We start from the raw sequence: 25,065 nt of genomic DNA on the forward strand, positions 1-25,065 counted from the left end.
AACCTAAAATTTGTATGGAATCACAAAAGACCCCGAAAAGCCAAAGCGATCTTGAAAAGGAAAAGCAAATCTGGAAGCATCACAATTCCAGACTTCAAGCTCTATTACAAAGCTATGGCACTGGCACAAAAAGAAACACATAAGTCAATGTAACAGAATAGAGAAGCCAGAAATAGACTCTCAACCCTATGGTCAACTGATCTTCAGCAAAGCAAGAAAGAATGTCCAGTGGAAAAAAAGACAGTGTCTTCAACAAAGGATTGCTGGACAGCAACATGAGAAAGAATGAAACTGGATTACTTTCTTACACCATACACCAAAATGAATTCAAAATGGATGAAATACCTAAATGTGAGACAGTAAATAGTCAAATTCCTAGAAGAGAACAGAGGCGGCAAGCTCTTCAACTTCGGCCACAGCAACTTCTTAGTAGATATGTCACCACAGGCAAGGGAAACAAAAGGAAAAAATGAACTACTGAGACTTCATCCAGATAAAAAGCTTCTGCATAGAGAAGGAAATAATCAACAAAACTAAAAGGCAACCTACAGAATGGGAGAAATATTTGCAAATGATATATCAGATAAGGGATTAGTATCCAATATCTATAAAGACTTAGCAAAGTTGACACCCAAGAAGCAAATATTCCACATAAGAAAGAGGCAGAAGACATGAACAGACATTTTTTCCAAAGACATACAGATGGCCAACAGACATGAATAGATACTCAACATCACTCATCACCAGGGAAATGCAAATCAAAACCCCTGTGAGATATCACCTCACACCTGTCATAATGGCTAAATTAACAACACAGGGAACAAGAGATGTTGGCAAAGATACAGAGCAAGGGGTACTCTCTTACACTACTGGTGGGAATGCAAACTGGGGCAGCCCCATTGGAAAATAACATGGAGGTCCCTGAAAAAGTTAAAAATAGAACTACCCCATAACCTGGCAATTGCACTATTAGGTATTTACCCAGTGGAAACAAAAATACTGATTTGAAAGGATACATGCACCCCAATGTTTACATTGGCAGCATTATCAACAATAGCCAAATTGTGGAAAGAGCACAAATGTCCATCAATTGATGAATGGATAAAGAAGTTGTGGTATATAGGAGTCAAGATGGCAGAGAAGTAGCAGGCTGAGACTACTTCAGGTAGTGGGAGATCAGCTCGATAGCTTATCTAAAGATTGCAAACACCTACAAATCCAATGGGAGATCGAAGAGAAGAACAGCAATTCTAGAAAGAGAAAATCAACCACTTTCTGAAAGGTAGGACTGGCAGAGAAGTGAATCCAAAGTGACGGGAAGATAGACCGGGGCGGGAGGGGCCGGCTCCCGGCAAGCGGCGGAGCAACGGAGCACAAAATCAGGACCTTTAAAAGTATGTTCCGCTGAGGGACATCGCTCCAGAGGCTTAACTGGGGTGAAGCCCACGTGGGGTCAGCATGGCCTTGGGTCCCGCAGGGTCACAGAAGGATCGGGGGTGTCTGAGGGTCGCAGAGCTTACAGGTATTAGAACGGGGAAGCCGGCTACAGAGACAGAGCCGAGGAGTGAGCTCTAAGCTCGGGGTTACCTTGAACCAGTCGCAGGCTCGGTCAGCTCAGAGAGCGGCCGGAGGCCAGGGTGACAGTAGTAATTGGGCGCTGTTCTCTGAGGGCGCACTGAGGAGCGGTACCCCGAGCTCTCGGCTCCTCCGGGCTGGAGACTGGGAGGCCGCCATCTTCATTCCCATCCTCCGGAACTTTACGGAAAGTGCTCAGGGACAAAAGCTCCCAAAAGCAAACCCCAGCGGATTACTCAGCCCAGCCCCTGGTAAGGGCGGTGCAATTCTGCCCGGGGCAAAGACACTTGAGAATCACTACAACAGGCCCCTCCCCCAGAAGATCAACAAGAAATCCAGCCAGGACCAAGTTCACCTACCAAGGAGTGCAGTTTCAATACCAAGGAGAGCAACGGAATTCCAGAGGAGGAGAAAGCAAAGCACGGAACACATGGCTCTCTCCCCATGATTCTTTAGCCTTGCAGTTAATTTAATTTTTTTTTCTTTTTCAATTTTTTTTCTCTTCTTCTGCTAAATTTTTTTAACTTTTACCCTTTTCTTTTTTAACGTTTTTAACTAGTTTATCTAATATATATATATATATATACACATATATATATATTTTCCTTTTTATATTTTTTCTTTATTGGTTTTCTTTTTTTAATTGTTTCTTTTTTTTTTTTTTCTTTCTGAACCTTTTTATCCCCTTTCTCCCCCCTCATGATTTGGGATCTCTTCTGATTTGGCTAAAGCATATTTTCCTGGGGTTGTTGCCACCCTTTTAGTATTTTACTTGCTCCTTCATATACTCTTATCCAGACAAAATGACAAGGCGGAAAAATTCACCACAAAAAAAAAAAAAAAAAAAAACCAAGAGGCAGTATCAAAGGCTAGGGACCTAATCAATACAGACATTGGTAATATGTCAGATCTAGAGTTCAGAATGATGATTCTCAAGGTTCTAGCCGGGCTCGAAAAAGTCATGGAAGATATTAGAGAAACCCTCTCGGGAGATATAAAAGCCCTTTCTGGAGAAATAAAAGAATTAAAATCTAACCAAGTTGAAATCAAAAAAGCTATTAATGAGGTGCAATAAAAAATGGAGGCTCTCACTGCTAGGATAAATGAGGCAGAAGAAAGAATTAGCAATACAGAAGACCAAATGACAGAGAATAAAGAAGCTGAGCAAAAGAGGGACAAACAGCTACTGGACCATGAGGGGAGAATTCGAGAGATAAGTGACACCATAAGACGAAACAACATTAGAATAATTGGGATTCCAGAAGAAGAAGAAAGAGAGAGGGGAGCAGAAGGTATATTGGAGAGAATTATTGGAGAGAATTTCCCCAATATGGCAAAGGGAACAAGCATCAAAATCCAGGAGGGACAGAGAACCCCCCTCAAAATCAATAAGAATAGGTCCACACCCTGTCACCTAATAGTAAAATTTACAAGTCTTAGTGACCAAGAGAAAATCCTGAAAGCACCCTGGGAAAAGAAATCTGTAACATACAATGGTAAAAATATTAGATTGGCAACAGACTTATTCACAGAGACCTGGCAGGCCAGAAACAGCTGGCATGATATATTCGGAGCACTAAACGAGAAAAACATGGAGCCAAGAATACTATATCCAGCTAGGCTATCATTGAAAATAGAAGGAGAGATTAAAAGCTTCCAGGACAAACAAAAACTGAAAGAATTTGCAAACACCAAACCAGCTCTACAAGAAATATTGAAAAGGGTCCTCTAAGCAAAGAGAGACCCTAAAAGTAGTAGATCAGAAAGGAACAGAAACAATATACAATAACAGTCACCTTACAATAACAGTCACCTTACAGGCAATACAATGGCACTAAATTCATATCTCTCAATAGTTACCCTGAATGTTAATGGGCTAAATGCCCCAATCAAAAGACACAGGGTATCAGAATGGATAAAAAAACAAAACCCATCTATATGTTGTCTACAAGAAACTCATTTTAAACCTGAAGACACCTCGAAATTTAAAGTGAGGGGGTGGAAAAGAATTTACCATGCTGATGGACATCAGAAGAAAGCAGGAGTGGCAATCCTTATATCAGATCAATTAGATTTTAAGCCAAAGACTATAATAAGAGATGAGGAAGGACACTATATCATACTCAAAGGATCTGTCCAACAAGAAGATCTAACAATTTTAAATATCTATGCCCCTAACATGGGAGCAGCCAACTATATAAACCAATTAATAACAAAATCAAAGAAATACATCAACAATAATACAATAATAGTAGGGGATTTTAACACTCCCCTCACTGAAATGGACAGATCATCCAAGCAAAAGATCAACAAGGAAATAAAGGCCTTAAATGACACACTGGACCAGATGACCATCACAGATATATTCAGAACATTTCATCCCAAAGCAAGAGAATACACATTCTTCTCTAGTGCACATGGAACATTCTCCAGAATAGATCACATCCTCGGGCCTAAATCAGGTCTCAACCGGTATCAAAAGACTGGGATCATTCCCTGCATATTTTCAGACCACAATGCTCTGAAGCTAGAACTCAATCACAAGAGGACATTTGGAAAGAACCCAAATACATGGAGACTAAACAGCATCCTTCTAAAGAATGAATGGGTCAACCAAGAAATTAAAGAAGAATTGAAAAAATTCATGGAAACAAATGATAATGAAAACACAATGGTTCAAAATCTGTGGGACACAACAAAGGCAGTCCTGAGAGGGAAATATATAGCGGTACAAGCCTTTCTCAAGAAACAAGAAAGGTCTCAGGTACACAACCTAACCCTACACCTAAAGGAGCTGGAGAAAGAACAAGAAAGAAACCCTAAACCCAGCAGGAGAAGAGAAATCATAAAGATCAGAGCAGAAATCAATGAAATAGAAACCAAAAAAACAATAGAACAAATCAACGAAACTAGGAGCTGGTTCTTTGAAAGAATTAATAAGATTGATAAACCCCTGGCCAGACTTTTCTCTTTTCAAAAAGAAAAGAGAAACGACCCAAATAAATAAAATCATGAATGAAAGAGGAGAGATCACAACGAACACCAAAGAAATACAGACAATTATAAGAACGTACTATGAGCAACTCTACGCCAACAAATTTGACAATCTGGAAGAAATGGATGCATTCCTAGAGACATATAAACTACCACAGCTGAACCAGGAAGAAATAGAAAGCCTGAACAGACCCATAACCAGTAAGGAGATTGAAACAGTCATCAAAAATCTCCAAACAAACAAAAGCCCAGGGCCAGATGGCTTCCCGGGGGAATTCTACCAAACATTTAAAGAAGAACTAATTCCTATTCTCCTGAAACTGTTCCAAAGAATAGAAATGGAAGGAAAACTTCCAAACTCATTTTATGAGGCCAGCATCACCTTGATCCCCAAACCAGACAAGGATCACATAAAAAAAGAGAACTACAGACCAATATCCTTGATGAACACAGATGCAAAAATTCTCACCAAAATACTAGCCAATAGGATTCAACAGTACATTAAAAGGATTATTCACCACGACCAAGTGGGATTTATTCCAGGGCTGCAAGGTTGGTTCAACATCTGCAAATCAATCAATGTGATACAACACATTAATAAAAGAAAGAACAAGAACCATATGATACTCTCCATAGATGCTGAAAAAGCATTTGACAAAGTACAGCATCCCTTCCTGATCAAAACTCTTCAACGTGTAGGGATAGAGGGCACATACCTCAATATTATCAAAGCCATCTATGAAAAACCCACCGCAAATATCATTCTCAATGGAGAAAAACTGAAAGCTTTTCCGCTAAGGTCAGGAACACGGCAGGGATGTCTGTTATCATCACTGCTATTCAACATAGTACTAGAAGTCCTAGCCTCAGCAATCAGACAACAAAAGGAAATTAAAGGCATCCAAATCGGCAAAGAAGAAGTCAAACTATCACTCTTCACAGATGATATGATACTATATGTGGAAAACCCAAAAGACTCCACTCCAAAACTGCTAGAACTTGTACAGGAATTCAGTAAAGTGTCAGGATATAAAATCAATGCACAGAAATCAGTTGCATTTCTCTACACCAACAACAAGACAGAAGAAAGACAAATTAAGGAGTCAATCCCATTTACAATTGCACCCAAAACTATAAGATACCTAGGAATAAACCTAACCAAAGAGACTAAGAATCTATACACAGAAAACTATAAAGTACTCATGAAAGAAATTGAGGAAGACACAAAGAAATGGAAAAATGTTCCATGCTCCTGGATTGGAAGAATAAATATTATGAAAATGTCTATGCTACCTAAAGCAATCTACACATTTAATGCAATTCCTATCAAAGTACCATCCATTTTTTTCAAAGAAATGGAACAAATAATCCTAAAATTTATATGGAACCAGAAAAGACCTCGAATAGCCAAAGGAATATTGAAAAAGAAAGCCAAAGTTGGTGGCATCACAATTCTGGACTTCAAGCTCTATTACAAAGCTGTCATCATCAAGACAGCATGGTAAAGGCACAAAAACAGACACATAGATCAATGGAACAGAATAGAGAGCCCAGAAATAGACCCTCAAGATCAAAAGCTTTTGCACAGCAAAGAAAACAGTTAACAAAACCAAAAGACAACTGACAGAATGGGAGAAGATATTTGCAAATGACATATCAGATAAAGGGCTAGTGTCCAAAATCTATAAAGAACTTAGCAAACTCTACACCCAAAGAACAAATAATCCAATCAAGAAATGGGCAGAGGACATGAACAGACATTTCTGCAAAGAAGACATCCAGATGGCCAACAGACACATGAAAAAGTGCTCCACATCACTCGGCATCAGGGAAATACAAATCAAAACCACAGTGAGATATCACCTCACACCAGTCAGAATGGCTAAAATTAACAAGTCAGGAAATGACAGATGCTGGCAAGGATGCGGAGAAAGGGGAACCCTCCTACACTGTTGGTGGGAATGCAAGCTGGTGCGACCACTCTGGAAAACAGCATGGAGGTTCCTCAAAATGTTGAAAATAGAACTACCCTACGACCCAGCAATTGCACTGCTGGGAATTTACCCTAAAGATACAAACGTAGTGATCCGAAGGGGCACGTGCACCCAAATGTTTATAGCAGCAATGTCCACAAAAGCCAAACTATGGAAAGAACCTAGATGTCCATCAACAGACGAATGGATAAAGAAGATGTGGTATATATACACAATGCAATACTATGCAGCCATCAAAAGAAATGAAATCTTGCCATTTGCGAAGACGTGGATGGAACTAGAGGGTATCATGCTTAGCGAAATAAGTCAATCGGAGAAAGACAACTATCATATGATCTCCCTGATATGAGGGAGAGGAGATGCAACATGGGGGGTTAAGGGGGTAGGAGAAGAATAAATGAAACAAGATGGGATTGGGAGGGAGACAAACCATAAGTGACTCTCAATCTCACAAAACAAACTGAGGGTTGATGGGGGGAAGGGGGCTGGGGGGGTGGGGTTATGGACATTGGGGAGGGTATGTGCTATGGTGAGTGCTGTTAAGTGTGTAAACGTGGAGATTCACAGACCTGTACCCCTGGGGATAAAAATATATTATATGTTTATAAAAAATAAAATTTAATAAAAAAGAAGTTGTGGTATATATATATATATATATTATATATATATATATAATAAAGTAATACTCAGCCATCAAAAAAAGATGAGATCTTGCCATTTGCAATGACATGGATGGAGGGTATTATACTAAGCAAAATAAGTCATTCAGAGAAAGACAAGTAGGTGATTTCACTGATGTGTGGAATTTAAGAAACAAAACAGATGAACATAGGAGAAGAGGGGAAAAAAGGAGAGAGGGAAGCAAACAATAAGAGACTCTTAACTATAAAGAACAAATGGGATTAACAGAGGGGAGGTGGGTGGGGGATGGGCTACATGGCTGATGGGTATTAAGGAAGGCACTTGTTGTGATGAGCACTGGGTGTTATATGTAAGTGATGAATCATTAAATTCTACTTCTGAAACTAGTATTACATTATATGTTAATCAACTAGAATTCAAATAAAAACTTGGGGAAAAAAGAGAGAAAGAAATGTGGCCCAAGAGATGCTATGTACATCCTGTCAAATATGATCTGCCTTTGGAGAAAACACTGCTCAGATTCTCTTCTAGGTCAAAGAGACTGGTGTTTCACCTCTTAGTGTAAGCCGTCCATGCTGCAGGCCGCCCACGGTGACCAGCCGGACAGCATGGATGTCATCGTTGTCGACAATCTGAAACTGCTCCCAAGTGATGGCCCGAGACTGGCCCTCTAGAAGACTCAGACCTATAAGAGAAAACAGACAAGTGTCCTGGAAAGTTCTATGACGTGCCAACGTGTCTACTTTAAGACAAGATTAATAAATTTTCAGTCACGAAACTAGCTGAAAATTGTATCTTTCAAAGCTTTACAAGAAATTGGAATTTAGCTTTTATTTTTAGTAATATTTCTTTTTTTAAGATTTATTTATTTATTTGAGAGAGAGAGAGCGAGTGTGCAGAGGGGAGGGGCAGAGGAAGAGGAAGCAGGAATCTCAAGCAGACTCCATGCTCAGTGTGGAGTCCCATGTGGGGCTTGATCTCATGACCCTGAGATCATAACCTGAGCTGAAACCAGGAGTCAGATGCTTAACCAACTGTACCACCCAGGCACCCCATATTTTTAGTAATATTTCTACTTTTTTATAAGATTTTATTTATTTGACAGAGAGAGAGAGAGAGAGAGCACAAACAAGGGGAGTGGGAGAGGGAGAAACAGGCTCCCCACCCAGCAGCAAGCCTGACTCAGGGCTCGACCCCCGGCCCTGGGACCATGACCTGAGATGAAGGCAGACAGCTAACCAACTGAACCCCCCAGGTGTCTCATAATATTTCTTCTTTTAATACTATTAACCCCAAGCTCACAACTTGTTCCTTATATATCCATTGGAGACATGGTGGTCCCGAAAATAAATACTAAAGGAAAGAACAGACGTTATGTTCACAGTGGTCTCTAGTTCAAAAATGTCTACAAGGAATTTTTCAAAGATGAATCCAGATATTTTAAGCAGGCAAAAGAATCAGAAGAGCTTTTCCATATGTTATGAGTGCAAGAGTAGCCCATAGGACAGAGAATGTAAAGTGGGTAACCATGCAAATACAGAGCTACTACACTAGCGGAGCATTTAGCGGTATTAGACATGAAGAGTCTGACGCTCTGCAATGACGGCGGAATTTTATTCTGGACTCTAACAAAGGGACTTTTGTAACTAAAGGAAATGAAATAAAATCTTCTCCTTGCACCCAGCATGCTGGAGGAAATCTGGGGAGAGGGTAAGTGCTGCTCAGAGCAGCCAGAATACAGACACTGGATGGAACACTTCAGTGAAAAATAGGGAGCTGAGCATCACTGCCAATGCCATTATCCAGGAGATCCAGGAACTGACCTATTGCAAAGAATACAAAAAGGGAGCAAAGCAGGCACCTGGGTGGTTCAGTGGGTTAAGCCTCTGCCTTCTGCTCTGTTCATGATCTCAGGGTCCTGGGATCAAGTACCACATGGGGCTCTCTGCTGAGCAGGGAGCCCTCTTCCTCCTCTCTCTCTGCCTGCCTCTCTGCCTGCTTGTGATCTCTGTCTCAAAAAAATAAATAAAATCTTTTAAAAATATTAAAATTAAAAAAATAAAAGGGAGCAATGCTTTTTAAGGAAACAAATTGATAAAACTTAAAAGCAGTGTACTGGTGGACCTGATGACACTCCCTTTCAAACCTGGCCAGCTTCTCCCCATCCCCTCTTGCCAGCTGTGACCATGCATGTGCTTTCTCAAAGCAACAGCCCCATTGGGGGCCCCACAGTCCCCACAACTGTGAAGTCCTGGCTGCCACCACTGCCTCATCTTCTGATGTGGCTGGTTACCTCAGCTGTCCTCTTGGTCAAGGGCCAGGTTGTGGCATGACCCACTCTTGTGACCACAGCCAGGTCCTACCTACACCAGGGGACCCAGGGAGTTTCTGTTGCAGCAGCAAAGAGGGGCCAGGTAGCTCATCATGGACATGTGAGGAGCTGACATCTTGTGGGCAAACTGACCACAGTGAGACAGGAGATGGGAAGGAGTTAAGAGAGAGACTATTCACCATTTCCCCAGCCCAATTCTGACTCTTCGCACACACAGTGGCTCCGTCTCCTCCTGGAGACACCAGCATGAGGGAGTAGTCAACTTCACTTTCTCACCAACTTAGTCATGTCAACTTTTTATTTGTTCCTCACAACCTCCAATCCCCCTCATTCTTGTTTGGGTATAGGGTTAGTATATGACCTGCCTCAAGGGCTGTTGGCTGGGGAACCTGGGGAAGGCCATACAGTCTGAAGAGAGAGAGAGAGAGAGAGAAAGATGGGAGGGAGGAAGAAAGGAAAGAAAGAAGGGAGGGAAAACAAGCACATATAAAGAATCTCTGTGAGGGGTGCCTGAGGGGCCCAGTCAGTTAAGTGTCCAACTCTTGGTCTTTGCTCAGTTCTTGACCTCAGGGTCGTGAGTTCAAGACCCGTGCTAGGCGCCATGCTGGGTGTGGAGCCTATAAAAAAAAAAATCTCTGTGATTGGTAATAAGGGTTTTGAAGCCATGAGTGTATGGTACAGCATAATCCAAGGCATCATGGGACACAGCAGAAGAACAAGCAAGACTAGAAGTATAGACAGCAAAATATTAAGAGTGGTTCTGTCTTAATGGTGGAATAATAAATGATTTTGTTCATTCATTACCATTTCAATCATTTATTCATTACTAACCATTCATTATTAGTATCATTATTATTATCCATCCATTCATTCAATTTATTGCTTAATGTACTTGCCAAGTTTTCAGTGATGAACATATATTAAGTTCATCATAACTAAAAATTGATTTAAAAAAAAATTGTCATGTCCCAAGTAGTCAAAACCAGATCTTGAGCACTCTTAACAAGCTTGGGTTTCACAGATCACACAGACTATTAAGTCTTTATCTGAAGCAATAATTCATTTAATATAGGATTGTTACTAAACTTCAGGTTATCAATTCCTTCTTTTCTTTCATTATCCCTCTAACAGGTAGAGTAGGACAGAGAAACACAAGACTGCTCAACCAATGTTCTCATGACTGAAACTCACATACATGCAAACACGTGTGTGTGTGTGTGTGTGTGTACCCACATGCAAGGGCACGCACACACACACACACACACACACACACAGGGCAACAAGTTTAAGCCACCACGTGGGGATTTAAATCAGACAGAGATGTTTTCCCTTAACAGAACCTACAGCCACTACTTACAAGTATATTTTAAATGCTTCCCCACACAGGAATCCTGGATATAAATTTCTCACCCTGGGACGCCTGGGTGGCTCAGTTGGTTAAGCAGCTGCCTTCGGCTCAGGTCATGATTCCAGCGTCCTGGGATCGAGTCCCGCATCGGGCTCCTTGCTCAGCAGGAGCCTGCTTCTCCCTCTGCCTCTGCCTGCCATTCTGTCTGCCTGTGCTTGCTCTCTCTCCCTCTCTCTCTGACAAATAAATAAAATCTTAAAAAAAAAAAAATATTAAAAAAAAAAATTTCTCACCCTGCTAGTAGGAAAAACAAAACAAAAACAACTATCTGATTGCCTTCACTGGGCTGGGTTTCAGCTGCCTCTTGTGCGAAATGGGAAGAAAACAACCTTTCTTTCCTGACCCATATACTTTCCCATCTTCCCTTTGGGGCTCTGTGGCTTGACACCCTCCACGGAGCTTCACCTGTGTTCCAGGACACCCGCGGGGCGTTGGTATCTGCTGTTCTGATGGAGATGTGGACTGTAATCGGTGCACTCCTCTCGAAGAAGAAATCATAAACCTCCACCTCCAGCTGCAAACAAACAGTTGTCTATGGATCACACATTGACAGTTTAGAGCATAAATACCACTATTCCTGGGGCAGACACCACAGTGGGAAGCAAAAGGTTAGGTTTCTGCTGAAGCCATAACTCATTTTTAAAGATTGGTTTTATTTATTTAAAAAAAAAGAAAGATTGGTTTATTTATTTTAGAGGGAGAGAGAGAGAGAGAGCTCAAGCGAGCACAGGGGGAGGGGCAGAGGGAGAGAAGCACACTTCCTGCTGAGTGAGGAGCCTGACATGGGGCTCAGACTCAGGACCCTGAGATCATGACCTGCACCAAAATCAAGAGTCAGATGCTTAACCGACTGAACCATCCAGGCGCCCCGCCTGATGTCATTTTCAACAACCAGATCTCATGTTTTCAGGCTCTAGATTTTGTTCATTAGTTAGCAGTACTGTTAAATTTTCCTCTCCATAAAAGAAACTTTTAGCCTCAAATAGGTGAATACGGTGAAAAAGGGTCCCTGTAATTGCTCAAGAGACCAGCCTCGGGCCACTCGAGCCTCTCCCAAAGGTACAAGGACCAGAGCAGTGAATCTTAACTGCGGGAGGCTTTATTCCCCCAGGGGACACTTGGAAATGTCTAAAGACATTTTTGATCTCACAAATAGGTATGCATGGTAGGCGGTCCTACCGGCCACTAAATAGTAGACAGAGGCCAGGGATGCTCCTACAAGCTACCACACACAGGACAGCCCGCATAATAAAGAATCAGCCAGTGCAAAATGCCACTGGTGCTGCTTTTAAGAGACCCTAGAGGCATCTATCTTCCCAAACATATTTTTAAATATCCAGATTTTATTCGCTTCCATGAAATCCATAGCTAATAAATGGGGCTATATGAGAAGGTTTTTCATAAATATTTTATTTCTTGGGGTGCCTGGGTGGCTCAGTGGGTAAAGCCTCTGCCTTCAGCTCAGGTCATGATCTCAGGGTCCTGGGATTGAGCCCCACATTGGGCTCTCTGCTCAGTGGATAGCCTGCTTCCCCCTCTCTCTCTGCCTACTTGCTATCTCTCTCTGTCTCTCAAATAAAGAAATAAAATCTTTTTAAAAAATAAAATCTTTTTTAAAAAAGATTTTATTTCTTTATTTGAGAGACAGAGAGACAGAGAGAGTAAGAGGGAGAACCAGACCCCTTGCTGAGCAGAGAGTCCCAATACAGGGCTTCATCCCAGGACCTTGGGATCATGACCTGAGCCGAAGGTAGACTCTTTCCTAACCAACTGAGCCTCCCAGTACCCCATTAAGTTTTGTTTTGTTTTTTTTTTTAAGATTTTATCCCATTAAGTTTTGAACTTTCTTATGTATTATGCACATATTGTACCAGGTGCTGACAGGGAAGGATGGCATATAAGACAGAAATGCAAGGCACGTGCCTACTTTTGAAGAATGTCCATTTGACACCGAATCGCCATTTGGTCCACCAGAGAGGATAAATTCTCAAATGGCAGCATATCAGCAGATACTACCCCACCAAAGAAACAGGTTCAAGGGGGCCAAAGTAACAGACTAAAAATGGAACCACACCCAGGTGGGGATGTCTTTGGAGGTAGAATGTCAGTATCTGTTAGGTTGAGCCATCTGAAATTGTACTTACGTGCTCACTAAGAAACGCTGTTCTCAAACCAACAGGGTACCTGGTAAAATGAGTTTGAATTTGCATGGCCGAAAGAATGGACCGCCTTGACACTAGAGTCCAGGGAATGCTTGGCTAGCTTCAGGAGCATGGGTCATTCATTACGCTGGCCTCAGGAGTCCTACCTCAGGTGGCTGAAGGAGCCCAGGACTTCCAGCCCACAGAATCTGCAAAGTGCCTAATCACTGAGAAAACTGAGTCACCTTCTAACAGCAATGACAAAATCACACATTTGACCAGGTTCTGCTTTAGGATCACATTATACCATGCCAGAAAAGACACACAGAAAGCAACCAGAGGAGCTGTGCTTTATTTAGGAATTTGAGGTAAAACTGGACGTCTAATAAGTAATGACCCGGTAATACAAAAGGAATGGGAGGCGAAAGGAAAAAAGAAAAAAATGGCTGCCACTTACTATGATGAAGTGAAGAAAAGCAAAGCAAAGGGCAAAAACATGGCCCTTACAGTCAAGTCTTTTGTCTTCCCTGGAGTATAAATGCTGAAAATGCCTAAATTAGACGGAGGGCAATTTGGAACGGCAGGCACACTCATTTTCCTTAATAAACCTGAAGTCAGGTCTGTGTCAATATGCTCATGCAAACATTCCATCCTGTTTCAATCAACTTGCTGGTAGGTCTGCAAGTTTGTGGAGGGTTATTATGTGCAAGACTGTCACCAGCTGTTCTCAACTCCCATCCAAAACAAAATTAGAGGGAAGAGGCTAGAAGAACAGCAGAAGGTACTGAGATTAGACAGGAAGGGGACTTTTCTGACAGGAAAGTGTTTGATAGAGAACTTAGTCATCTAATGAGATTATGGAATCTCCTATCCTGAGTCAGCGTTATTCATTAAAATTAAGGATCCCGGGGCGTCTGGGTGGCTTAGTAGTTAAGAGTCTGCCTTTGGCTCAGGTCATGATCCCAGGGTCCTGGGATTGAGCCCCTACATCAGGCTCCCTCCTCAGCGGAAAGCCTGCTTCTCCCGCTCCCACTCCCCCCGCTTATGTTCCCTCTCTCACTGTCTCTCTCTCTGTCAAATAAATAAATAAAAACCTTTAAAAAAAATAAAAATAAAAGTAAGGATCCCAGTAAAACACTTCTACAAACAAGAAGGAATAACAGAATTTATTAATGAGGGGTGCCTGGGTGGCACAGTGGCTTGAGAGTCCGACTCTTGGTTTCAGCTCAAGTGATAATCTCAGGGTCACAGGATCAAGCCCCATGTGGGGCTCCACACTCAGCGTGAGGTCTACTTGAGATTGTCTCTCCCTCTCCCTGACCCTCCCACTTGTGCTTATTCTCTCTCTCTCTCTCAAATGAATAAATTTAAATCTCTAAAATAAAAAGAACTTGTTAATGAAAGGATTGTAGACAAAGTCATCTTTAACTCCCATGCTCTATGGCATGCAGAAAGGCTGTCAAGGACACCGGAGTTCTCAAACCAGTGACCTCTGGGCCAAATGTGGCCCTCAGAAATATTTTGCAGGTGCCACAATATGTTTTAGAATTTTTAATATGTATCCTGTATTTAAAAATTGAAACATTTTTACAAAATAAAAGAAAAATTTACAGATCTCCAACTCCTCTGAAGAACAAGAGCTAAGGCTACCCTGGCCTGATTTGTCTGTATTCACACAAGGCAGCAATCACTGGCGCAGGGGCAGCTGCCTCCCCTCAGTCTCCCTCTCCCACCCCCTCCCCATGCTTAGTCTCCTCATTTGCATCACATGCCCAGCTCCTCTAAGCATTTGAGTCTGCCTCCAGATTTACAGTGACTGATTCTCTTCTGGGGCACTGAGGGTACAAACTCACCTGAAGGTGACGAGAAGTGCCTGCATCTTCACCGACTGTGGATATCAGACAGGTTAGACGCTTTATCTCCCTTTCTTCTTACCTCATAATGTCTCCGCATAGAATGGCTGCTGTTCGGCGGCTGATAGGCTATCTGCAGGTCACTTAGATCCTTCCAGGTGAACGAGGAGACCTGTCTGGTGTGATCCCACAGATGCGTCACATAGCCGTCCAGCGGAGATTTGGTGATATTAAACACCAGCAAGGGCTTAGGGGTCTCGTCCTCTTCACAGTCCAGAACGGATGGAGTCAGGGAGGTCAGGATGAACTGATCCACTTCCAGAGTAAACATGGCCATGAATGCGGCCCTTGGAATCTGATTAGGAAAGCCAGCTCTGATATAGACGGGCAACCACGCACTCTCTGACTTTTGAAGGGGAAAAAAAATACAAAGGGGAAATAATATGAATGAAGCGATCGCATACATGGCTAATAGTTTGGAGACAGGATGTCCAGCAGTGGCCTGAAACCTGGCTGCACATTAGAATCAGTGGACAGTTGTTTTTTTTTTTTTTTAATTTTATTTATTTATTTGACAGAGAGAGAGAGAGAGAGAGAGAAAACACAAGCAGGGGGAGTAGGAGTTAGAGAAGCAGGTTCCCCATTGAGTAGAGAGCCTGATGTGGGGCTCCATCCCAGGACCCTGGGATCGTGGCCTGAGCTAAAAGCAGACACTTATCATCTGAGCCATCCAAGCGCCCAAATCATTGGAGAGTTTTAAGCACATACTGATGCCCAAGCTCCATCTCTTATGGGTTTAATTTAATTGTTCCCAAAAAGGGACCAGAAAACTGGTATTTTTAAAACTCTCTGGTGGACTCTAGTATGTAGCCAGGATTGAAAGGGTACATTCATTTTGGTGTCAGAAGGAACTGTCCTTTTGAGTCTATGTCTAGCACTTAGGATTTGTGTGATTTTAAACACACTGCTTAACTCCTAAGCCTTTCCCCCCTTTGTAAAATGCAAATAGTGGAACCCCAAGTATTAAGTGAGGATTAAATGAGATAGCCAAAGTAAAGCACTTAGCTGTGTCTGGCGTGCCCCACCTACCTCTTCTGGTCACCCTGCCCACTTCCTGCCATGTGGTTTTAAAGAGGGCAAAGGCAGGATGAAGGAAAATGTCTCTGTAACTCAGTACCCATACAACTGAAGGGTGGTGGCTCAGCTGTCTAGTCAAGACCCTGAGTCCCCAGGTGACAAGAAGGTAATTAAAACTGAAAGTTACCAATCAGGCTAGAATTGCTCCCTCAAATGAGAGAGATATGTACAAGCAGCCCCTATAATGGGGATTGCCAGAGAAACCAGGAAATTGCATCTTAGGATCAGGCTTTATGAGGAAGAGTCCTCAAAGCAGGAGATGCTGGTTATCATGGGATTTGGTGTTTTGCATTATTAAGAATGACCCTTAATGATAGGAGTCACATTCAGTATGCAGAACACTGGGTATTGGACTAGAAGTTGTAATCTGTATGAACCGAAATGTTAAGAACAGAATTCTTTTTAACTCAGTCTCAACTGAGGTTCCAATGAGAAAGATACCAGATTTCAAAGTGAATGTGACACCGATACTATAGGCACATTTACAAAGTAAATTGTCTGGAACTGGTCTAGAACCCTTTCAACCACTACAAGAATAGAAAAGGGTTGAGAGGGGTAAGAGAAAGATTTATTTCTAGAGAAGAGTGCTTTTCTGTGCTGAGTGACTCCCTCAGTCCCCAACCCCACCCAACCCCGTGAAGAGGAAAGGTAGACAATGCTGCATTTGTCTCGGGTGTCAGGACAGAAGTTTCCTGGAGGCCAGCCTTAAGTGTACCTTTTACATGTGAGATGGTGAGGACTAATGCTGGGTTCATACAGGAGGAAGCAAGGGGGCCAGACCCAGAATACTGGTGTCTCTTCTGGGATCTGTCTAGTCCTTGTTTGTGGCAGGGATAAACATATGGGGGCTACCACATATGAGCTGAAGGGGACAGAGTGTTGGTCTGGGGTCATACTGGACTTTGACCCTTTGGGTGCATCTGTGAGAAGCCAAAGAATGGCAGAAGCAGAAGCTGGGGGGTGGAAATCATCCTAGGAGCTGTGGGAGGAACTGCAAATAAATACTCAGGCTAGAAATGACTCCACTGGAGTTCTGCCTGAAGAAGATCTCAAGAATGGGAGATCCCCAGAGAAACCACAAAACTGCCCTGGAGACAAAGCATAAGCTAGAAACAATTGCCAGAGTTATGGAGCATGAAGTTTTATTTCATCAGTATCTGATCAAGTAAGACCTCTCTCACCAATGCTCCCCGCAAACCAAGCCCTCGAAGACCAGAAGTTCCAAGACCAGCCAGCAAACTCAAAAGAGAGGAATGCAACAGAGAAAGAGAAAAGAAGACAATCAACCCCTCTTTCCTCCCACTGCATGCTTAATGAAGACAAATTAAAGATATGCTGAGATATCTCAGGGTTTGGAGTATTTAGTCTTCCTGTGCCATTAAAAAAAAATTTTTAAAGGGGCGCCTGGGTGGCTCAGTCAGTTAAGCATCTGACTGTTGATCTCAGCTCAAGTCTTGATCTCAAGGCTGTGAGTTCAAGCCCTGCATTGGGCTCCATGCTGGACATGGAAACTACTTTAAAAACATGTATATTTAAAAAGTCATAATGTTGAAATTCAAGTATGGAAAAATCATAGTATAAAAGGACTAATGCTGAACAGTAAGACTATTTAAACCTAGGATTAAGCCTAAATAAATATGTTAATTTAAACATCCTAACAAAATAGATATAAATGTCAAAAAAGCTTACTTGAAATAAGAGATAAATGATTTAAGAAGTAACAGGTATAACAACTGAATCCTAAAACTGAAATTTTAGATTGTATAAACAAAGCCTAGAAGATGGGTAATCCCCAGGAGAAAGGATAAACAGGATCAATCCTTATCATATGTAGGAAAGACCTAACAAAACTCATTTCATTTTTTGTCTTAAATATTAAAAATATAAGTTAAACAATGTTTTTAAAGTTTGGAATTAAATTCCAGTAAAACATAAAATGAGATAAAGGACTTTCAAATAAGTGAAGAAACAGGCATAGAAAATATAATCTCTATTGCAAGACAATTTTTTTAATTAGCCAGAAAGCATAAAACAAAATGATAGAAAAAAATACATATCCATTACAAAACCATACCTTATATTCTCCTGTTTAAGACAAATATTCTGAAATTAAATATCTAATTACATATGCCTTCTAGGGGAGACATTTAAAATAAAATTACATACAAATATTAAAATGAAAAGGATGATCAAAAGTTATCATGTAAAGGAAAAAGCAGAAGTGACCATATTACTTTCAAAGAAAGATGAATCAAGGCAAAAAGCATTAAAAAAGGACAGTGTGCGTAGTCCAAGACAGTGGAGTGGGAGACCTTAGTTTTGTATGGTCCCAGGAATTCAGCTGGATAGCTATCAAATCATTCTGAACACCTGCAAACTCAACCGGAGACCTAAGAAAAGAATAGCCACAACTCCACCAATAGGAAAACAACCACTTTCTGCAAGGTAGGAGGTGCAGAGACAGTACTCTGAGGCAATCTATAGGAAGATAAACTGCAGGCAGAGGGAGCAGCAGAGCCCAAAATCAGAACTTTTAAAAGGTTGTTCCAGTGAGGGATGTCCCTGCCTGAGAGGTGCTCTGATGGCAAAGCAGGGCAGAATCCTAGGTGGAACAGGATCCCCAGGATCCCCAGGATCACAGGAAGACCAGAGATGCCTGAGTGTGGCAGAGGTCCCAGGTATCAGAGCAGGGAAAGCCAGCTGCAATTAGCAAGCCCAGGAGTGGGCTCTCAGCTCGGGGTTGCAATAAACCATAAACCATAAATAGTGGTCCAGCGACTACTGTCCAAGCAGGGGCCCAGCAAGCAGCAGAACCTGCGAGACACCCCCTTCCCACCAAGAGGAGTGGCTCAGGAGTGTGCCTCAGGAGTCTGCAGGGTCTGGAGACTCGAAACAGGGTTGTGAGCCTGAGACGAAATTCTGTCACAGGCCGGGTGAGCACAAGTGTGGCTGGAGATCAGAGAGACATGAATGACTGACTGCTTTTCCTTAAGGATACACTGAGGAGTGGGGCCTGAGCATTTGGCTCCAGGGCTGGAGATGGGGAGACCGCAATTTTCATTCTCATCCTCTAAAGCTGCACAGAAAACCTTCAGGGAACAAAAGCCACACAGAGCAACCTGGAGCCACTGATCTAGCCTTGGCCCTGGCAAGGGTGCTGCAATTCTGCCTAAGGCAAAGACACCTGAGAATCAGTGCAACAGACCCCCCGCACAAGATGATCAACAAGAACATCCAACTAAGACCAAGTTTACCCATTATAGAGGACTGCACATCTCCAGCACTAGGGGGAAACAGTATATAGAATTCATGGCTTTCCACCCCCCATTCTTTAGTCTTTCCATTTTAATTTTTTCTCTTTCCTTTTTCAACCAATTTCTTATTTTATTAACTCCTTTTTAAAAAATATTTTGAAATTTTCCTTTTTATACTTACATTCTATACTTTCACTGTATTTAATTTTATTTTATGTATACATAAGTTTTCCTTTCTTTACAATTGTGGGATACAGTTTCTTTTAACAAACAGACCAAAATACACCCCCAACCTGGTGTATGGAAAAAGCATAGGGGACACTAGAGAATCTCTTTCTGGAGGAATAAAAGAACTAAAATCAAATAAAGTTGAAATCAAAAGGCTATTAATGAGATGTAATAAAAAACAGAGGCTCTAACTGCTAGGATAAATGAGGCAGAAGAGAGAATTCATGATATAGAAGACCAAATAATGGAAAATAAAGAAGTTAAGAAAAAAAGAGATGAATAACCACTGAAAAAGAGAGATAAAGGGAAGAATTTGAGAGATAAATGATACCATAAAGCAAAACAATATTAGAATAATTGGGATCCAAGAAGAAGAGGAAGAGAGAGAAGCAGAAGGTATATTGGAGCAAATTATAGCAGAGAACTTCCCTAATCTGGGGAAGGAAACAGGCACTCCAGCCCAGAAGACAAAGAGACCCCCCCCTCAAAATCAATAAAAATAGGTCAACATCCTGCCATATAACAGTGAAATTTGCAAATCTCAGAGACAAAGAGAAAAACCTGAAAGCAGCTCAGGACAAGATGTCCATAAACTACAAGGGTAGAAACATTAGATTGGGAACAAACCTATCCACAGAGACCTGGCAGGCTGGAAAGGACAAGTATGATATATTCAGGATGCTAAATGAGAAAAATACGCAGCCAAGAATACCTTATCCAGCTATGATGTCATTCAAAATGGGAGAGATAAAAAGCTTCTAGGACAAACGGAAACTAAAAGAATTTGTGATCATGAAACCAGCCTTGCAAGAGATATTAAAAGAGATCCTTGGGGCGCCTGGGTGGCTCAGTGGGTTAAAGCCTCTGCCTTTGGCTCAGGTCATGATCCCAGGGTCCTGGGATTGAGCCCCGCATCGGGCTCTCTGCTCAGTGGGGAGCCTGCTTCCTCCTCTCTCTCTGCCTGCCTCTCTGCCTACTTGTGTTCTCTGTCTGTCAAATAAATAAATAAAATATTTAAAAAAAAAAAAAAGAAAAAAGAGAGAGATCCTTTAAGTGAAAAGAGAGCCCAAAAGTAACCTAGACCAGAAAGGAACAGAGACCATATACAGAAACAGTAACTTTACAGTTATTATATTGGCACTAAATTCATATCTTTCAATAGTTACTCTAAATGTAAATGGGCTAAATGCCCCAATCAAAAGACACAGGGCATTGGATTGGATAAAAAAGCAAGACCCATTAATATGTTGTCCACAAGAGATTCACTTTAGATGAATCTCCTCCAAATTGGAAGTGTGGGGGTGGAAAACCATTTACCACACTGATGGACTTCAGAAAAAAAGCTGGGGGAGGGGCAATCCTTATATCAGACAAATTAGATTTTAAACCAAAGACTGTAATAAGAGATGAGGAAGGACAGTCCATCATACATAAAGGGTCTATCCAACAGAAAGGGCTAAACAATTGTAAATATCTATGCCCCCAACTTGGAAGCACCCAAATACATAAATCAATAACAGCATAAAGAAATTCATTGGTAATAATACAATAATAGTAGGCGACTTTAACACCCCCACTCATGAATAGACAGATCATTTAAGTAGCAAATCAATAAGGAAATAAGAGCTTTGAATGACGCATTAGATCAGATGGACTTCACAGATATATTCAGAATATACCATCCTAAAGCAACTGAACACACATTCTTCTCAAGGGCACACGGAAGATTCTCCAGAAGAAATCACACACTGGGTCACAAAACAGATCTCAACTGGAACCAAAAGACTGGGATTATTCCCTGCATATTTTTGGACCATAATGCTTTGAAACTAGAATTCAATCACAAGAGGAAAATTGGGAAGAACTCAAATACATGGAGGTTAAAGAGCATCCCACTAAAAAAAGAATGAGCTAACCAGAAAATTAAAGAAGACTTTTAAAAATTCACGGAAACAAATGAAAATGAAAACACAGCTGTTCAAAACTTTTGGGATGCAGCAGAGGTGGTCATGAGAGGGAAGTATATAGCAATACAAACCTTTCTCAAGAAAGAAAAAAGTCTCAAATACACAACCTAACCTTACACTTAATGGAGCAAGAGAAAGAACAGCAAATAAAGCCTAAATCTAGCAAGAAAAGAGAATTAACAAAGATTAGAGCAGAAATCAATGAAATAGAAACCATAGAAAAAAACAGTAAAACAGATCAACAAAACTAGGAGGTGGTTCTTTGAAAGAATTAATAAGATTGATATTGGCCAGAGTTATCAAAAAGAAAAAAGAAAGGACCCAAATAAATGAAATTATGAATGAAAGAGCAGGGATCACAGCCAATAGCGAAGAAATACAAACAAGTATAAGAACATATTATGAGCAACTATATATCAACAAATTAGGCTATCTGGAGGAAATGGATGCATTCCTAGCAACACATAAACTACCAAACTAAACTAAAATAGAAAACAGGAAGTAATAGAAAACCTGAACAGACCCATAACCAGCAAGGAAATTGAAACAGTAATTAAAAATCTCCCAAAAAACAAGAGTCCAGGGCTAGATGGCTTTCCAGGGGAATTCTACCATTTAAGGAAGAACTAATACCTTTTCTTCTGAAGCTGTTTCAAAATAGAAATAGAAGAAAAATTTCCAAACTCATTCTATGAGGCCAGCATTGCCATGATCCCAAAACTAGTCAAAGACCCCACCAAAAAGAATTACAGACAATATCCCTGAGGAACATGGATGCAAAAATTTTCACCAAGATCTTAGCCAATAGGCTCCAACAGTACATTAAAAGGATTATTTACCATGACAAAGTAGGATTTATGCCTGGGCTGCAAGGCTGGTTCAACCTCAGCAAATCGATCAATATGATCCACTACATTAATAAAATAAAGGATAAGAACCATATGATCCTCTCAATAGATGCAGGAAAAGTATTTGACAAAGTCTAGCATCCTTTCTTGATTAAAACTCTCCACAGTGTATAGAGGGAATATCACTCAATAACATAAAAACCATTTACAAAAAACCCATAGCAAATATCATTCTCAATAGGGAAGAACTGAGAGCTCTTCCTTGAGGGCTGGAACAGGGCAGAGAAATCCACTATCACCACTGTTGTTCAACATAGTATTAGAAGTCCTAGCCTCAGCAATCTTACAACAAAAAGAAATAAAAGATATCCAAATCTGTAAAGAAGAAGTCAAACTCTCACTCTTTGCAAATGACATAATAAACTATGTGGAAAACCCAAAAGACTCCACCCCCAAGTTGCTAGAACTCATACAGGAATTCAGCAAAGCAGAAGGATACAAAATTAGTGCACAGAAATCAGTTGCATTTCTATACACTAACAATGAGACAGAAGAAAGAGAAATTAAGGAATTGATCCCATTTACAATTTGCACCAAAATCCATAAGATACATAGTAATGAACCTAAAGACAGACACAAAGGATCTGTACTCAGAAGACTATAGAACACTCATGAAAGAAATTGAGGAAGACACAATGAAATGAAAAAACATTCCATGCTCATGGACTGGAAGAACAAATATTGTGAAAATGTCTATGCTACCTAGAGCAATCTATACATTCCATGCAATCCCTATCAAAATACTGTCAATTTTTTTTTCACAGAGCTGGAACAATCCTAAAATTTGTATGGAACCAGAAAAGATCCCAAATAGCCAAAGGAATGATGAAAAAGAAAAACAAAGCTGGTGGCATCACAATTATGGACTTCAAGCTATATTACAAAGCTGTAATCATCAAGAAAGTATGGTACTGTCATAAAAACAGACACACAGACAGTGAAACAGATTAGAGAGCCCAGAAATAGACCCTCAACTCTATGGTCAACAATCTTCAACAAAGCAGGAAAGAAAGTCCAATGGAAAAAAAACAGTCTCTTCAACAAATGGTGTTGGGAAAATTGGACAGCCACATGCAGAAGACTGAAACCAGACCATTTTGTTACACCATACTCTAAAATAGACTCAAAATGGATGAAAGACCTAAATGTGAGACAGGAATCCATGAAAATCCTGAAGGAGAACACAGGCAGCAACCTCTTCAACCTTAGCCACAGCAACTTCTTCATAGACACGTCGCCAAAGGCAAGGGAAATGACAGCAAAAATGAACTATTGGAAATTCATCAAGATAAAAAGCTTTTACACAGCAAAGGAAATAGTCAGCAACCAAAAGACAACCAACAGAATGGGAGAAGATATTTGCAAATGTCTTACCAGATAAAGGGCTAGTATCCAAAATCTATCAAGAACTTATCAAACTCAACACCCAAAGAACAAATAATCCCAACAAGAAATGGGCAGAGGATATGAAAAGACATTTCTGCAAAGAAGACATCCAGATGGCCAACAAACACATGAAAAAGTGTTCAACATCACTCGGCCTCAGGGAAATGCAAATCAAACCCACAATGAGATACCACCTCACACCAGTCAGAATGGCTAACATTAACAAGTCAGGAAACAACATGTGTTGGCAAGGATGCAGAGAAAGGGGAACCCACCTATACTGTTGGTGGTGCAGAGTGGTGCAACCACTCTGGAAAACAATATGGAGATTCCTCAAAAAGTTGAAATTAAAGATACCCTATGACCCAGCAACTGTACTACTGGGTATTTACCCCAAAGATAGTGATCCAAAGGGGCATGTGCACCTGAATGTTTATAGCAGCAATGTCCACAATAGCCAAACTATGGAAAGATCCCAGATGTCCATTGACAGATCAGTGGATAATGAAGATGTGGTATATATATATATATATATATATAATGGAATACAACTCAGCCATCAAAAAAATGAAATCTTGCCATTTGCAATGACATGGATGGAATTAGAGATTAGAGGGTATTATGCTAGGTGAAGTAAGTCAATTGGAGAAAGACAATTATCAGGTGATCTCACTCATATGTGGAATTTAAGAAACAAAACAGAGAACTATATAGAAAGAGGGAAAATAAAACAAGATGAAATCGAGAGGGAGACACACCATAAGAGACCCTTTTTTTTTTTTTAAGATTTTATTTATTTGACAGAAAGACACAGAGAGAGGAACACAAACAGAGGGAGTGGGAGAAGTAGCAGGCTCCCACAGAGTAGGGAGCCCAATGTGGGGCTCGATCCCAGGATCCTGGGATCATGACCTCAGCTGAAGGTAGACATCTAATGACTGAGCCACCCAGGCATCCCCCATAAGAGACTCTTAATCATAGGGAACAAACTGAGGATTGCTGGAGGGGAGGGATGGGGTAACTGGGTGTTAGACATTAAGGAGGGCATGTGGTGTAATGAGCACTGGGTATTATATAAGACTGATGAATCACAGAGGTAGATAAGACCTCTACCTCTGAAACTAATAATACATTATATGTTAATTAATTGAATTTAAATTTTAAACCCCTCCCCGCAAAAAAAGGACAGTGTGGGTGGGCAGTTAAGATTGATAAAATATACAAGCAAGTATTCTTATAAGCATCA

The 25,065-nt window shown here is 41.0% G+C and overlaps 1 protein-coding gene across 1 annotated transcript in view; it reads right to left on the bottom strand.

Moving 5' to 3' along the window:
- The window catches only part of FREM1 (FRAS1 related extracellular matrix 1), a 175,368-nt gene that overhangs the window by 108,902 nt on the left and 41,401 nt on the right, over positions 1–25,065 (bottom strand). Inside the window, exons 7-9 of the mRNA XM_047700950.1 lie at positions 15,022–15,345; positions 11,351–11,459; positions 7,759–7,890 (exon numbers count right to left, since the gene is read on the bottom strand). Of these exons, the coding sequence (XP_047556906.1) occupies positions 7,759–7,890; positions 11,351–11,459; positions 15,022–15,345 (565 nt within the window). The remainder of the gene's footprint in view (positions 1–7,758; positions 7,891–11,350; positions 11,460–15,021; positions 15,346–25,065) is intronic.

Source organism: Lutra lutra, chromosome 13 (assembly GCF_902655055.1).
Source record: "Lutra lutra chromosome 13, mLutLut1.2, whole genome shotgun sequence".
NCBI lineage: Eukaryota > Metazoa > Chordata > Mammalia > Carnivora > Mustelidae > Lutra > Lutra lutra.